This window comes from Aristolochia californica, unplaced genomic scaffold (assembly GCF_029961685.1).
Source record: "Aristolochia californica isolate CCGP_79_NKW_82.1479 unplaced genomic scaffold, dmAriCali1.0.hap1 SCAF_2, whole genome shotgun sequence".
NCBI classification, from domain to species: domain Eukaryota; kingdom Viridiplantae; phylum Streptophyta; class Magnoliopsida; order Piperales; family Aristolochiaceae; genus Aristolochia; species Aristolochia californica.
The window spans coordinates 33,589,117-33,602,979 of NW_027181881.1; the positions used below are offsets into that span (position 1 = coordinate 33,589,117).

The 13,863-nt window shown below is 32.7% G+C and overlaps 1 protein-coding gene and 1 pseudogene across 1 annotated transcript; both read left to right on the forward strand.

Annotated features, from left to right (window-relative positions):
• Positions 1 to 2,779: 2,779 nt before the first annotated feature.
• LOC137954977 (uncharacterized) lies at positions 2,780 to 6,330 on the forward strand (annotated as a pseudogene).
• A 725-nt stretch (positions 6,331 to 7,055) lies between these two features.
• Positions 7,056 to 13,613, forward strand: LOC137954978 (uncharacterized). The gene is made up of 5 exons (XM_068801870.1): positions 7,056 to 7,453; positions 7,567 to 7,882; positions 8,438 to 8,533; positions 13,258 to 13,325; positions 13,425 to 13,613. Exons 1-5 carry the CDS (start codon positions 7,056 to 7,058, stop codon positions 13,540 to 13,542), a joined length of 996 nt encoding a protein of 331 aa, XP_068657971.1. The 3' UTR covers positions 13,543 to 13,613.
• Positions 13,614 to 13,863: the final 250 nt, after the last annotated feature.

A 13,863-nucleotide genomic window follows, 5' to 3' on the forward strand; every position in this document is an offset into this window, starting at 1 on the left:
GGGTTCTTATTGTGTGGATGAATATTGTGAATGTGTGATTAGATATGGTTGTGTAAAGGTGTGGTTGAAAATAGGTTATGATTGAAGATAATGGTATGTTTGTGTTTATGACTTTTAGGAAGAAATATGAATTATTTTTATAGTTGTCATTGTACTTGTGGTGATTGTATTTGCAGGTTTTCATAAATATTAAGAAAGACAAAGAAATGATTGTAAGTGTGATAACATTCACATGTATTTTGTACATCATGGGAAGATACTATATATGTTATTAATAATTTATCTTAGTTTATTAATAAAATAATATATTTATTTATTTATTATATTCATTAATGCTATTATGTTGAGTACCTGGCCAATACTACCCAAAAGACCGGCCTGTTAGGAGCGGAAGACATAGGTACTTAACCCAGGATCCAGCTGTATGACGCATTGTGATGGTTGTCTCATAACAGTACTCCCACCGTTACGTGTCGACGACCACGACGGCCTAACACTAGTGATGTGGAGATAACCTTTGCATCTGGGCAACGTGATATCCCGCGCCTGTGGGGAGTCGAACACGCAACGTGGCGCCCGCTCTGATACCAAGATGTTGTGGTCTCTGACCATGGACCGAGTAATTCGACGGAGGGAGAGATCCTCTTGCAACTCGAGGGCAAAACCAAGACGCCTTGATCTTTCTGGTCGACCTATGATGATGATTTGTGGTTGAAAAATGGAATGAGAAGAGAAGAGGAAGGAACGCACAGAAGATTGAGAGAAGAAGGGTAACCAGGCTCGTCAAAGAGATGCCTGCACCTTGGGTTCCTCAAGGGGAATGCCGACCCTAGGTTCGTTAGAGGAGAACTCATATCCTTGGATACTTTTCTGCTTAATTCCCTCTTACCCCTGTGAGGCTACTTAAGCCTAATCATGCCAAGGCAAATTCAAGATATCGTTTTTACATTATTACCATTACGGCTTACTACATACCCATTATTGAAATAAATAAAAGAAACATAATTCCTTACGAGTTACCAACTCAGCTGCGTCGCCTCGGAATGACTCGGTCAACTATCGAGTCTACAACATATTACTATATTAAATTATAAATTTAAGACTGTTATTAAAATATTTTTAAATATAGCATTTGATCAATTATTTTGGTTTAATTATCACATTTTTATAATTATTTAAACTAATCATTTTTTATTTTGTAAAAATATATTATTAATTATGTAAAAAATTTATCTTCTGTTATTAATAAAATAATTTTTTATTTATTAAGTTCAATTAAATAATTTATTCATTCATTATATTCTCTTATGTTATTTTTTACTTTTTATAATTTATTCTAGTCACATGTAATTATTATATTAATTTATAATAAACTGTAATCATTAATTGATTTAATTATCCCATTGCTATAATTAATTAAACCAATGGTTTTAAATTGTGTGACAATATATTATTAATTAATAATATGTAAAAATATATATTATGTTATTTATAAATTAATATATTTATTTATTTATTATGTTTATTTTTAATTACTGTATTAAATTTGTGAGTTTTAATGTTAAAATATATCTTATGTTATTAAAATATAATTTATTTATTTATTATATTCACTTCTTTCATTTTTTTATTTTTTTATAATTTACTCTAGTCTTACTTAATTATTGTATTAATTTATAATAAACTGTAAGCAATATAATATAGTCTTTTATTAATTAATTTATTAATATATTTTAATACAAAACATTAAATTACTAGTAATTATGTTTATTTTGGTTAATTATTTATTTAAGTATGCCTCCTACACGAAAATAGGTTATGAGAGAAAGTGAATTATAAAGTAATCTACTTTTTACTCGTAAGCCGAGGAAAAACTCTCTCGCGATCCTGTCAAATGACACAGTGAATAACAACGAAAGCAGTAACCGCCATTCATCGATTCTTGAATCTTCCTCTCTTTTTTTCTTCTCAAACTGTCAAATTACACAGTGAATAACAACTAAAGCAGCAACCTAGCTCGATTATTCCATCTGCGGCGCAAACCTCGTTATTTTTTTGAATTGCTTGATCTATTTCAAGAGTTGAACCGGAGGGAAGCTTACTGTAACTCAAAATTATCTTCTGCTATTAAAATCTCTATTACTTTCAAAGGGAGGTGGCTTTATTCTATTCTGCTGGAAGCTCGATATTGTTGCTTTTACGTTATCTGCATAAATTTGTAGGTATCGTTCTGAATTTCTTTTGGCTTCATTTCTCTTTAATTTTCCTCGTAAGATCACTTATTTGTAATAGCTTTAAAATTTGATTGTAACTAGATTTAAGTTATTCAGGATTGAAAATAACATAGCTTCTAGTGGAGTTTCAATCAAGGAGTTTATGGTTTTGATATAGCACCTTCATATTTCATCTAACTCTAAAACATTAGATTGTGGATTCTCTATATGTCGCTGCGGAAGCTGGATAGTTGACACGTTTATGAATTTCAGGTGTTTTTTTCTGTTGATTAGTTACGACTTGATGTAGTTTATTTTGTCACTTCTTTTCATCCATTCTAAGTTTTTATTTCCTTTTCTATATTTTATTTAGTGTAAATTTGTCATTTCCTTGTGCATACCCTTGTATCAGTAACTGGACAAAATACGCAAACCAGTTAAAATGGTTTATTTTCAAAGTGAAAATAGTTAATTCGGTCTCTGCTCCGTGTCTTCTAATGTCAAGTCTCATGTCGCATTGTAGTTTGATCGGGGAATCTTTACTGAATCAATAGTAGTTGATCACTATGTTCAAGAAAGCAATTGAGGCAAAGTCATTTTCTCGGTTGTCTGGAGCTGATAGAAAAAAGCTCAGGCGAACAATTAAAGAAAAGTTTCCTCACGACTCAGATGCTGATATAGATCCCATACTGCCTCCAAAGGTAAAATGAACTCTGATTATGGTTCAAGTTCTTTATGGAATTTAGTTATGTGTTGAAACACTGACAAGCTTAAAATTGATCAAGAGAAACTTAAACTATCATTCCAGAAAAAGAAAATAGAAAAGTCCTCTCAGGAAAAGACCAGGAACCACAATGGTTTTACGTGAAATAGAGATATTGTTAATACTGATTCAGACAAAGTCACTGCTATCAATCAGTGCTTATGATCAGCAACTTATTTCTTTCCTTGAAGGAGATCTTACTGTTGTCTTTTGCTGTGAGGCATGATAACCCTACAAAATTACTGATATAACGCTAATAGAGAATGCTGGAATATGGCTAGCCCAACCTCTATGTCTTCAATTGTTTGGATGACTGTCTTTATCCTCAATTGAGCCATGTACTGCATCACATGATATATTTCCCTTTTTGTATTTATCCTTTTTTTATTGAGATTAAATTGGGCTTACTAGTTCTTGTGTCCGAATCACATGCTCATTGATATGTTTGCCTAAGTATCTTTGTCATTGCTGACATTTTATTCTTTCCTTCTTAGTTGTTTTGATTAGTTCTATTAAATTTTCTCTTTTTTCCTTAATGTAGGCAGAGATAACCGTGTCAAAGTTCCCAAACCGAACAGTAGTTTATGGTGTAGAAGAAGGCTTTCCAATGATTTTTTATGTAGACGGCCACGGCGAGGAAATATTTCCAACAGGCCTTTATTATATACTTATCACATCCTTTTCTTGTGAAGTTTGCCTTTTATGGAGTTCTATTTTGCATCTTTAAAATGTCTTTCATCTCACAAATTTCAAGTTGTTCTACTGGAAATAAATTGCTAACCCATGGACTTCTTCTGGTTCTAATCCTCAATGCTGATGTTCCTTTGATATAGTTGATAGTTTTTTAAGCCATTATGATCTTGATCATGGCAGTTTATTCTTTGTGGAATGTTTCGGATCTGTTGCCAGCATTTGTATTGAAGACTGGGGAGGTATCTCGATTTATAATAGGAGGTGCAGATTTGATGTTTCCTGGTATCACTATACCTTTGGAAGGTCTACCTTCCTTCTTAGCAGGTCAGCCGTGGGCAGCAAAAGTGCCAGGGAATCCAGCACCAATTGTTGTATGCTTACTTGTTTTTTATATATTATTTCCTTATTTTTATTCTTATGTTTTTTTCTGAATTTGAGGCATTTTACCTTTTCTCTAGAAATTATGTTGATCTGATTGAAGTATTTTAATTATTTTTCAGGTTGGGATAACTGCAATGAGTAGCATAGAAGCATTAAAAGCTGGTCTTCGTGGCAAGGCTCTTCGTATATTGCATTTCTATCGTGATTCATTGTGGCAAGCACTATAGTCTGAGTTACTCCATTTTTATGTTTTCTTTTGTACATGAAATGTGGACTGCATCATTTTCTTTAACTTCAAAGATGCAATCTTTGATTTTGTGGAGCATGCAGGGGCTCAGTTGAAGGTCATTTATGTACCAGATGGTGGATTTCTAGAAGACACTGTGTTTTCAGATCCTTCATTGTTGTCAGTTCTGGAGATATCTGGTGTGTGTGGAGATGTTGATGCTGGGCCAACTAATACCCTAAGTGAAACTCATAATGATAGAACAAGTAGCGGACTCACAGCATGAGTCAGGAAGAGTTGCTGATGGCTCAGTACAATTAGATTGTAAGAGTGCAGTTTGTAAAGAATTAGGTGAAGATATAAGGAGCCTGAAAATTTCAGATGATATTTCCCTGGAAGAACCAAGTACATTTGTCTACAGAAGAAATCGATGCTCTTTTGGATAAATGTCTCCTACAAGCATTGCATACAACAGTGATTGATAAGGGCCTTCCAATGTCAGGAAGCACATTTTGGTGAGAGTTTCTCTCTCTCTCTCTCTCTCTCTCTCTCTCTGCATGCTTAGCTGGATCAGCTGGATACCTCTTTTGGTTCATGTTCCACTGAGTAGATAAAGATTTACCCTTTTTGAAGTTATCAATTATATCACTGTAAGTTTTCATTATTATGACCTGGTTATTGTGGTTGTTTAATTTTTTCAAATTTGTCCCCAACTATAGAATTTATTGACAACTTCTTGTATATACATCATTGTAGGTCAGGTCATGTGTTACCATGTAGGCCTTCTGGTGTTACCCGGGATGTGGAGAAGGAGAATTTAGTCAAGCCTACCGATTAAGCAATGGTGGTTTTGGATGCCATACTGTGTGATGCTCTCTATAAGGGAACCATTAAAAAGGGTTCAAGTTACCTATCTGAGGTTCACAGGGACTTGGGATCTACATTTTTTAGTCGTTTGCAGATTCACCAGAAAGTAACCAGGGGGGCTGACACTATTCTGCGCAAGGGTGCTCTTAAGACTGTCCAGATTATGATTAAACGGAGACAGGGTAACAAGAAGGTAACAAGAGTCTCTGGGTTGGAATCATTCTTGCTAGATGTGGAGACATTGGCACCTGAGTTGTAGAAGAACTTTGCCCGCAGTACTTCCAGTGGCTGAGCTTCCAGGTATGTGTACTTTTTATATGTATTCAAAATTCAAGTAAAAAATAATGCTGGATAATGTCAATGATACTCGTCTTCTTGAAGTTTGTCCCGTTGGTTTGTAGCTTTGGTTTGTTGATGAAAATATTCATAGTAAATGAACATGATATGCCAAGAATAGTAACTGCTTATTATGATCTTAGCATTTCAAAGTCATGTATGGCAAGAATAGGGACTGTTGGATGGGAGGGATCAATAGCTGATTCATGTGTATTGAAGTCAGTATTAACCGAACGAGATAAACTTTGGGTTCCTGAAGGTAAATGTCACTTATCTCTCTAGTCTATTTTAATTTATTATTATTTTTATTAGTTTATGATAGATATATATTTTATTGTAGGCAAATATTATTTGGTAGATGTTGGATATGTAAATCTTCCAGGGTTTTTGGCTCCCTATCAAGGGACTCGTTATCATTTGCAAGAATTTGGAGATAATACTCCTACTGATGAAAGAGAATTATTTAACCAAAGGCACTCATCTTTATATAATACTTTTAAGCGTACATTTGGGGCTTTAAAAGTTTGTTTCAATATATTAAAAAATGCTCCTCCTTTTGATTTTTATGTCTAGGTAAAAATTGTGATTGTTTGCTGTATATTACATAATTATATATGTATGGAGTATTACATGGATTTATTTGAATATGAAGAATATGATTAAGTGATGATTCCAGTGGAGAACATTGTGAAGATAACCATGCGAATGAAGATAAAGATAGTGATTGTGGTGATGATTTTGAAGATAATGATGTGGATACACAAAGAAATAGTACAATCTGCAAGAGCATCATATTTTCGAGACGTATTAGTAATTCAGATTTGGCAAAAATTTTGACTATTATGTTTTAATAAAATTAAATATTTTTTGTTGCATTTTGTATGTACAATTGTAGGTTTTTATATTAAATATTAGATTAAGTTATATTTGTGTTATTTTTTATTTATTATTACGTTGTTTACGTTGGATAATGAATAGTTTAAAATAATAATTTTATTAACTATTTTGATATTATAAAAGTAAGTGTTTGTGTAATTATATTACTTTTTATATATTTTGTTAATGAATTAATATTATTTTTGATATTATTAATAGATTAACTTTATATAATAAAATAATTTTTTTATATAACTATTTCATATTTAGATATTATAAAAATAAAATTTGATTAAAATTTTAATATTATAAAAGTATTTGTTTAATTATTATATTTAATATAATTAATTAATTAATAAATATTAATTTGATTTTTTAAAAGTCAGATCTTTTAAAATATTTTATTAATAAATAATCTCTCTGTATTTTATACCGTATTTTTTTATAGTATATATTAACACAAACAAATATTTTATATAGTGCACACTAACAGAAACAAAGTGTGCATTGTTGCATTGCATATACTAATTGCATATACTAATACAAACTAGTTATTATTTTTACTTTAATTCACTTTCACTTTCGGCTTTATTCCGGAAGATGCCACTCCTGCCTTACAGTTACGGCCTGGTTCTCGTTCTCGAATCTCGCCATTCACAAGGGCATCCTCTCTCTCGCGTCATACTCTTTCTCCATCCTCATGGCAGCCGTCCCTTTCTTTATTTATCTCGCTCCTCTTGTGGTATCTTTTGTGCTGCAACCGTTGGCCTCTCTGTGTAATGTCAACCTGAGGTGCTTCATCAGCTTCGTCCGCCTCCGCGATTTCTATCTCTACGTCTACTGCCTTTATTGCGGTCTCACTCCTTGCTCCGTCGATCTAGACAATCAGACGACCGTCCACTTCTGGGCGCCTCAGCATCGTCGCTTCCACAAACCCGCTCTCGTCCTGATTCACGGCTTCGGCGGCAATTCTCGCTGGCAATGGGAACACCAACTCAAGTCCCTCTCCGATGCTTTCAATGTCTTCGTTCCCGATCTCGTCTTCTTTGGGTGTTCCGTTTCCAAAAGCTCCGAAAGATCCGTACTATTCCAGGCTAGGTATACCAATCAAATGTTGATATTCACATTCAATCATCTTTCATTTAAGTTTCCATTTAATATGGCTTCCAAGAAAAGAAAAATGAAAACACACATTTCCATTTAATTCACAGGTCCGTCGGGGAGGGATTGAAAAGGCTCGGAGTCAGAAAGTATTCTGTAGTGGGGCTAAGTTATGGAGGCTATGTAGCTTTCAGGATGGCGGAAATGTACGAAGAACAGATCGAAAAGGTGGTTATAATGAGCTCGGGAATCTGCTGGAGCGAGGAAGAGAAAGAGGAGATGTTGAGAAAGGGAGGGAGAGATGTGGCGGAGATTCTTGTGCCGGAGAGAGCCGAGGATTTGAGAATACTGATGACGAGATCCATATATCGGTCGCCGGCGTGGAAGCAGTGGATCCCGGCCTTCGTATTGCAAGATTTCATTCAAGTACGTAAAATTGGAATTTTCTGTTTATCAATTGATCCATCTGCGCTCCACTCTCTCATTACCACTTTCCGTTTTTTCCAAAGAGAAGGGCAGCGAACTGTTTCAAGATTTAGTTTTTTCTGTCTGTTGTGGGAAATAATAACTTAATATCTCAAATAATACAAATAAACCTAAAAAGTAATATCATGCCGATGCGTACATCTTTGGCTACCTTTAAATATCTCAAATAAGACAAATATTCCCGTTCTTCCATACTCTTCCATGTCCGAATAGGTTGATGTGCTACCATTGTTATATCCTCCTTCCTGAACCTATCAATCCCCATGGAGATCTATTCTCTGCCATGTCTGACGTCTGGTAAACGAATGGATGAGCCACAGTTTGTGATCCCGCCTCTATCACTCTTCTCCGTCCTCATCTCCATTCTTAACTTTGGACGGCAAATTTACAGTTTAGATGCTGATTTTTCACGTATCGTCTGTGGAATAAAGCGTGAGTAAAATGTTTATCAGAAATGTGAAATCGCGCTCTGAAGGTTCCTCTTTTGTTGCAAAGGTGATGTATAAAGATCACAGGAAGGAGAGGAAGGAGATGCTGAAGGAGCTGTTATTGAAGCAACCGAAATCGTATAAGCTTCCTACTCTAAATCAGGTGATTATTCGTGGCCCCAACTGATTTAAATCTACTAGTCTCAAAGTATTATTCAAATTAATATTAATTAAATTTTTAATTGAAAATATTTACTTGCTAGTCTTGTAGACTTAAATGTCCCGAAAATGTTTAATATGATTTATAGCATAATACATAAAAATAACATGTAATGTGATATGATTACCCAATCATTGATTTGGTAAAGTAACCCAGGATGATGTCATCAATATAGCCTAATAGTTTAAAAAATAAAAAAAATGGTTTGATTGGGGGAAGATTCTTCCCTTCCTCTAGATTCCTTCTCTCTGGATATTTTTGGATTTTCCACTAATGGATGGATTAGACTCTTCCCCTTCCATTGTGTTATAAGAAAGAACTTTTTCATCACACAATAGTCACATATTGGGTCATTGGATTTTCAATGGGGGGGAGTCTACAATAAACCCGTATTATCTAGTTCATTAGATAAATGGGTTAGTGTAGAATGAATAACTCTTCAAGTGAATTACATCACTTCATTCCCTCATGCAAAAATCAGAGAATTTGGATTCACACCTATTTTGTGAATCAACCGATTGAAGCGGGCGTCGTGCGTTCGGCCAATTTTTTTTTTCTCTTTCTCCCTCCCATCGGCCTCCCTCTCCTCTCCCTCTCGGTCTCCCGACTTCTCTTCTCTCTTCTCTCTTGGCCTCCCACTCTTCCCCCACAACCCCCCCGGTCGGCCTTCTTCCCTCTCCTCTCCCTCTTGACCTCTGTTGCAGAGCACGGGAGGCCAAACCTCTGTCGCAGAGCCTCTCAGCCTCCCGACTTCTCTTCTCTCTCGACTTCCCTCTCTTCTCACTCTTGAAGTACCGTCGGAGCGTCGCCTCCGTCGCCGTTGCCCACCGGTCTGCTGTTGAGGAAGATGACGTACATCGTGAGAAAGACAATGGTTTAATTTTTTCTAAGTTAGGAAAAATTAAACCATTGTCATTAAAATAATAATTTATAATTTTTATTTATAAAATAATTATTTTTATTTATTTAATATATTTATTTAATAATTATTATATTAAATTAGTGATTTAATAGTCATAATTAAAATATAGTTAAAATAAATATTTGATAAATTATTTTAGTTTAATTATCCCATTGCTATAATTAATTAAACTAATGGTTTTAAATTTTGTGACAATATATTATTAATTAATAATACATAAAAAATATATATTATGTTATTGATAAATAAATATTTATTTATTATATTATTTTTATTATTGTATTAAATTAGTTGTTTTTAATGTTAAAACATATCTTATGTTATTAAAAAATAATTTATTTATTTATTATATTTGCTTATGTTATTTTTTAATTTTTATTTATTTATTTTTAATAATTTATTCTAGTCACACGTAATTATTGTATTACTTTATAATAAAATATAATCATTAAGTAATATAATATAGTTTTTTATTAATTAGGATATTAATATATTATAATACTACACGTTAAATCATATTTTGGTTAATTATCTGTTTGGATATATGTTCTATTTAAGTATATTATAAAATGTTACTCATTCTCTTATTTATATCATACTTTTCATTTGGGGCACTAACACTGGAATCTGTTTTCCAGTGCACTTGAACTCGTCTACACTTACACCCAAGGATGAGTTGAAGTTGAATCAATTCATTTAAGTTCATTTCAATTCTTCACTTGAATTCAAATTCACGGTGGACCTAACCCCCCCCTTTGATCCTTATCCGAGTCTAATATACCAATTACATGGATTAGGGATGGGTTCCAGTTGAACTTGGTTCAATCCGTTGGTTAGGATTTTATAACATTGGTTATGTAACAATATAATATACAAAAATATATAATAATTTGTAGGTTGATAAATTTTTTGATATATTATAAGTTTTAAAAATAAAATAAATAAAGTCATATAATGTAAATTTATGAAAAAGAGAAAAACTTTATTGACTTGATGTAATTAGAGTACATGAACCCTTATTTATAATAGAAGAAAGAAGTATAGTTCAATTACAATTAAACTACATTTGTCCTAATTATACCCAAAATCAAACACTTAAAAGATAAGTCTTAGCATAATTAAGTAACTCAACATAAATAAAAGACTAACGTAACTAAAACACCATTAAACTGATACTCTTTTATAAAACCTTCTTTTGTGAGACTTCTTATTGTGAGTCCTGTAAGAGTCTTTCATATTTGTTCTTCAACACTCCTTAAGTTGGAGTTTATATCTTCAGCTTGCAATGAAAATGATTCTTGGTTTTTAATTTTTTTTTGCTAAAAAAAATTCTTAACAAATACAATTTTTCATAGATGCAAAAACTTCGTATTTTGTGCTCTCCCTTTCTTGAATATTTTAGTCACATAAAAATTAGCTCAACATATGGAATAAAATACCTCTTTCTTGTAGTTTATCTTCTACTTCTCCCCCTCAAGCTGAGAAGTAATGATAACGATCTCAGTTTGAAACAAATAACATAGATGTAGTAATAATCTCTTCCATGACGGACATAAACTCTCAAAAGATAAAAATGGATGATAAAACATAAGTCGAAACCAACATCAAAGGATTTCGAACAAAAATAGTGACAATAATCACTAAAGTGGGTAATGCCTATCATTCACAAGACAACGATAAGAAACCAAGGGTACCAACAAAAAGTCTCAATGGACTTAAAAACATCCATATATATCAACACACAAGAGGTTGACCCAAAGGGAGTATGTGGGAGTAAAAAAAGGATGTTAGGAGAAAGGTAACCGAAAAAAGGGGTAATTGAGATATTTTTTGATATTGTTGATCAATAACAGTAATTCAAAAAGTGATACAAAAATTTCGGCTTAAATTCAGATTTTTCAATGTAACAGGATACCAACTTGACCTTTGATTTTTCCAATACGAATATATCCTTATATATATATCAAGTTGATATGAAATTTTCTCCTACTGAAACTAGACTTAAATATCTTTCATACAATTATAACTTCTCTTCATAAAATATAATTATTTTGAGATAAATAATTTGATAGATTTCAATATCTGAAATCTGGCTGAACTAAGTACTCTTTCTCCTTATGCTAGTATGACCATTGACTCTTCCAAGGTCAATATCTCCATATAAAAAATTCAGATCGAGAATTGGTTGAATAAGAAAGAAAATAGACTTACAAATTTTTCTTTTGATATATAATTCTTCATATAATGTCTCGTTCTTAATAGCATAAAATGACTTGAAAGTTGAAGCTTGTTGCTTGAACCTCTTTTGCAATCTGACCTTTGCTGTTTCAAATAACAATTTCTCTTTGTAGATAACTTTGATTGCCAAAATTCATTTTGTGTGAGAAAGTAGACTCGAATATATTTTCGTCAATATATAATATGCAATATGAAAAACTCAGTATAGAGGTGAAAACGTAAATCAAACAACGGGTATAAGGATTGAAAAGAGAAAAAAAGATAGATACAAATCTAAATTGCTAGAGATAATAGATAAAAAAAATATCACATAATCTTTGTGGGTTGACTGAGTCAACTCATAGAACCTGCTCTGATACCATGTTGAATTTATAGAAAAGAGAAATACTTCACTGACTTATTATAATCAGAGTACATGAACCTCTATTTATAATAGAGGAAGGTAGTAGAGTCCAATTACAATAAAACTACCCTTGTCCCAATTACACCTAAACTCTAACACTTAAAGATAAGTCTTAGCATAATTAAATAACTCAACATAAATAGAAGACTAATATAATTAAAAGACCTTTAAACTGAGACTCTTTCATGAGACCTTTTGTAAGACTCTTGTAAAACTCCACCATATTAGTTTTAGCTCTACGAGACTTCTTACTATGAGAGTCTTGTAAGAGTCTTCCATATTTATTCTTCAACAGATAATATATTATAAGATAGTTTATAATAGTCTTTGTTTAATACATTAATTCTTTCATATATAATACACATATTATATTAATATAAAATAAAAACAAATGTTTGTATTCTAAAATAATATAATATTATGAATTATATGATGTAGTAAAAAAATTAATTAATATAATTTATAATATAATATGTAAAAGCATATAAAAAATTTGTAATATATTTAATACAATATATCATTTAGTATCTTATATAAAGATACATATGATAATTATATGTTTATAAAATTCATGATATGTTATAATTTTTAAAGTGAAACAAAACCTTCTTCTTCTAATGTTTTGCATAAAAAACATGAGTAAGTACATGGAAGGGGTGCCAACCCATCTTCCCTCTTAATATTCTTTAGGGGTGATGGGGAACCCATTGAACACAAAAAGTGGATTGAAAAAAAAAAAGAGAAACATTGTTTCTCTTATTTAGACTTACGAGGATGTGATGAGGATGAGTCCGGTTTAAGTCAAATTTATTAGGACAGGGTGCAGGGATGGTGATTAGGTTGGGGTCGGATTTAACGTTTTGGGTAGGTCAGGTTCGGCTTTCCGGAAACCCAATTCGCCGTTTGCTTAGACTGTCTGAACACCGTATTTGATACTAACACATTGGTGATGTGACATGATTTTATCGACGAGGGAAAATCTGCGCAGTGGTGAATCACTGTATTCCGGAATTGTTTTCCTCAAACTGACGCTGAGGACCTTGTAATTTTGTTTTTGTTACTCATCAACTACAATGCACTAAGTTGGAAGATATGATGTGAAAGGAAACGCTCATCATTTGGGGAGATAAAGACGACGTTTTCCCGCTGTATTTAGGTCATAAGCTACAGAGGTATGTGTGAGACGACCCATTTCATTATACTTACACCTCATTGCTTGCTTGTCATTTCAATGTGGGACGAAAGTATCAGAAAATGTTTCATCAAAGCAGGCACTTGGGGGAGAAATCAAGGATCGAAGTAATCAGAGACGCTGGGCATGCTGTCCAAATGGACGATTCTCGCCGCGTGAATCACTTAATTAAATCCTTCGTTCCCACTTCCGGCTAGCTGTTAGAACTTGAAGGGCAATATGAAGGAGCTGATGACTTTCTTGCATGTGTCCATTATAACAATGAGCCATGGGGTGAGAAAATAATTCATTGCTCAGAGCTCATGCTTTTGGAGTGTAAAGTGAAAATGAGTCCTCAAAACAGCTTAAAAGAAGCATGGTTTTAATTGGAGAAAATTTTGAAAAATAAAATTTATATTTTGAAGAGGGGTTTGCTAACTTTTTTATATCAATAAAATTCACTAAAAAATTAGTTGATTATTTAAAATAATATAAGCCTGCGTATAAAATTTTCATATCTGGTTTTTTCTTATTATCCA

Coding starts and splice junctions, on each gene's coding strand:
- LOC137954978 (XM_068801870.1), top strand. CDS start 7,056: ATGGCAGCCGTCCCTTTCTTTATTTATCTCGCTCCTCTTGTGGTATCT. Junction 7,883..8,437: donor TATTGCAAGATTTCATTCAA/GTACGTAAAATT, acceptor TTTGTTGCAAAG/GTGATGTATAAAGATCACAG. Junction 13,326..13,424: donor TTAGGTCATAAGCTACAGAG/GTATGTGTGAGA, acceptor TCATCAAAGCAG/GCACTTGGGGGAGAAATCAA.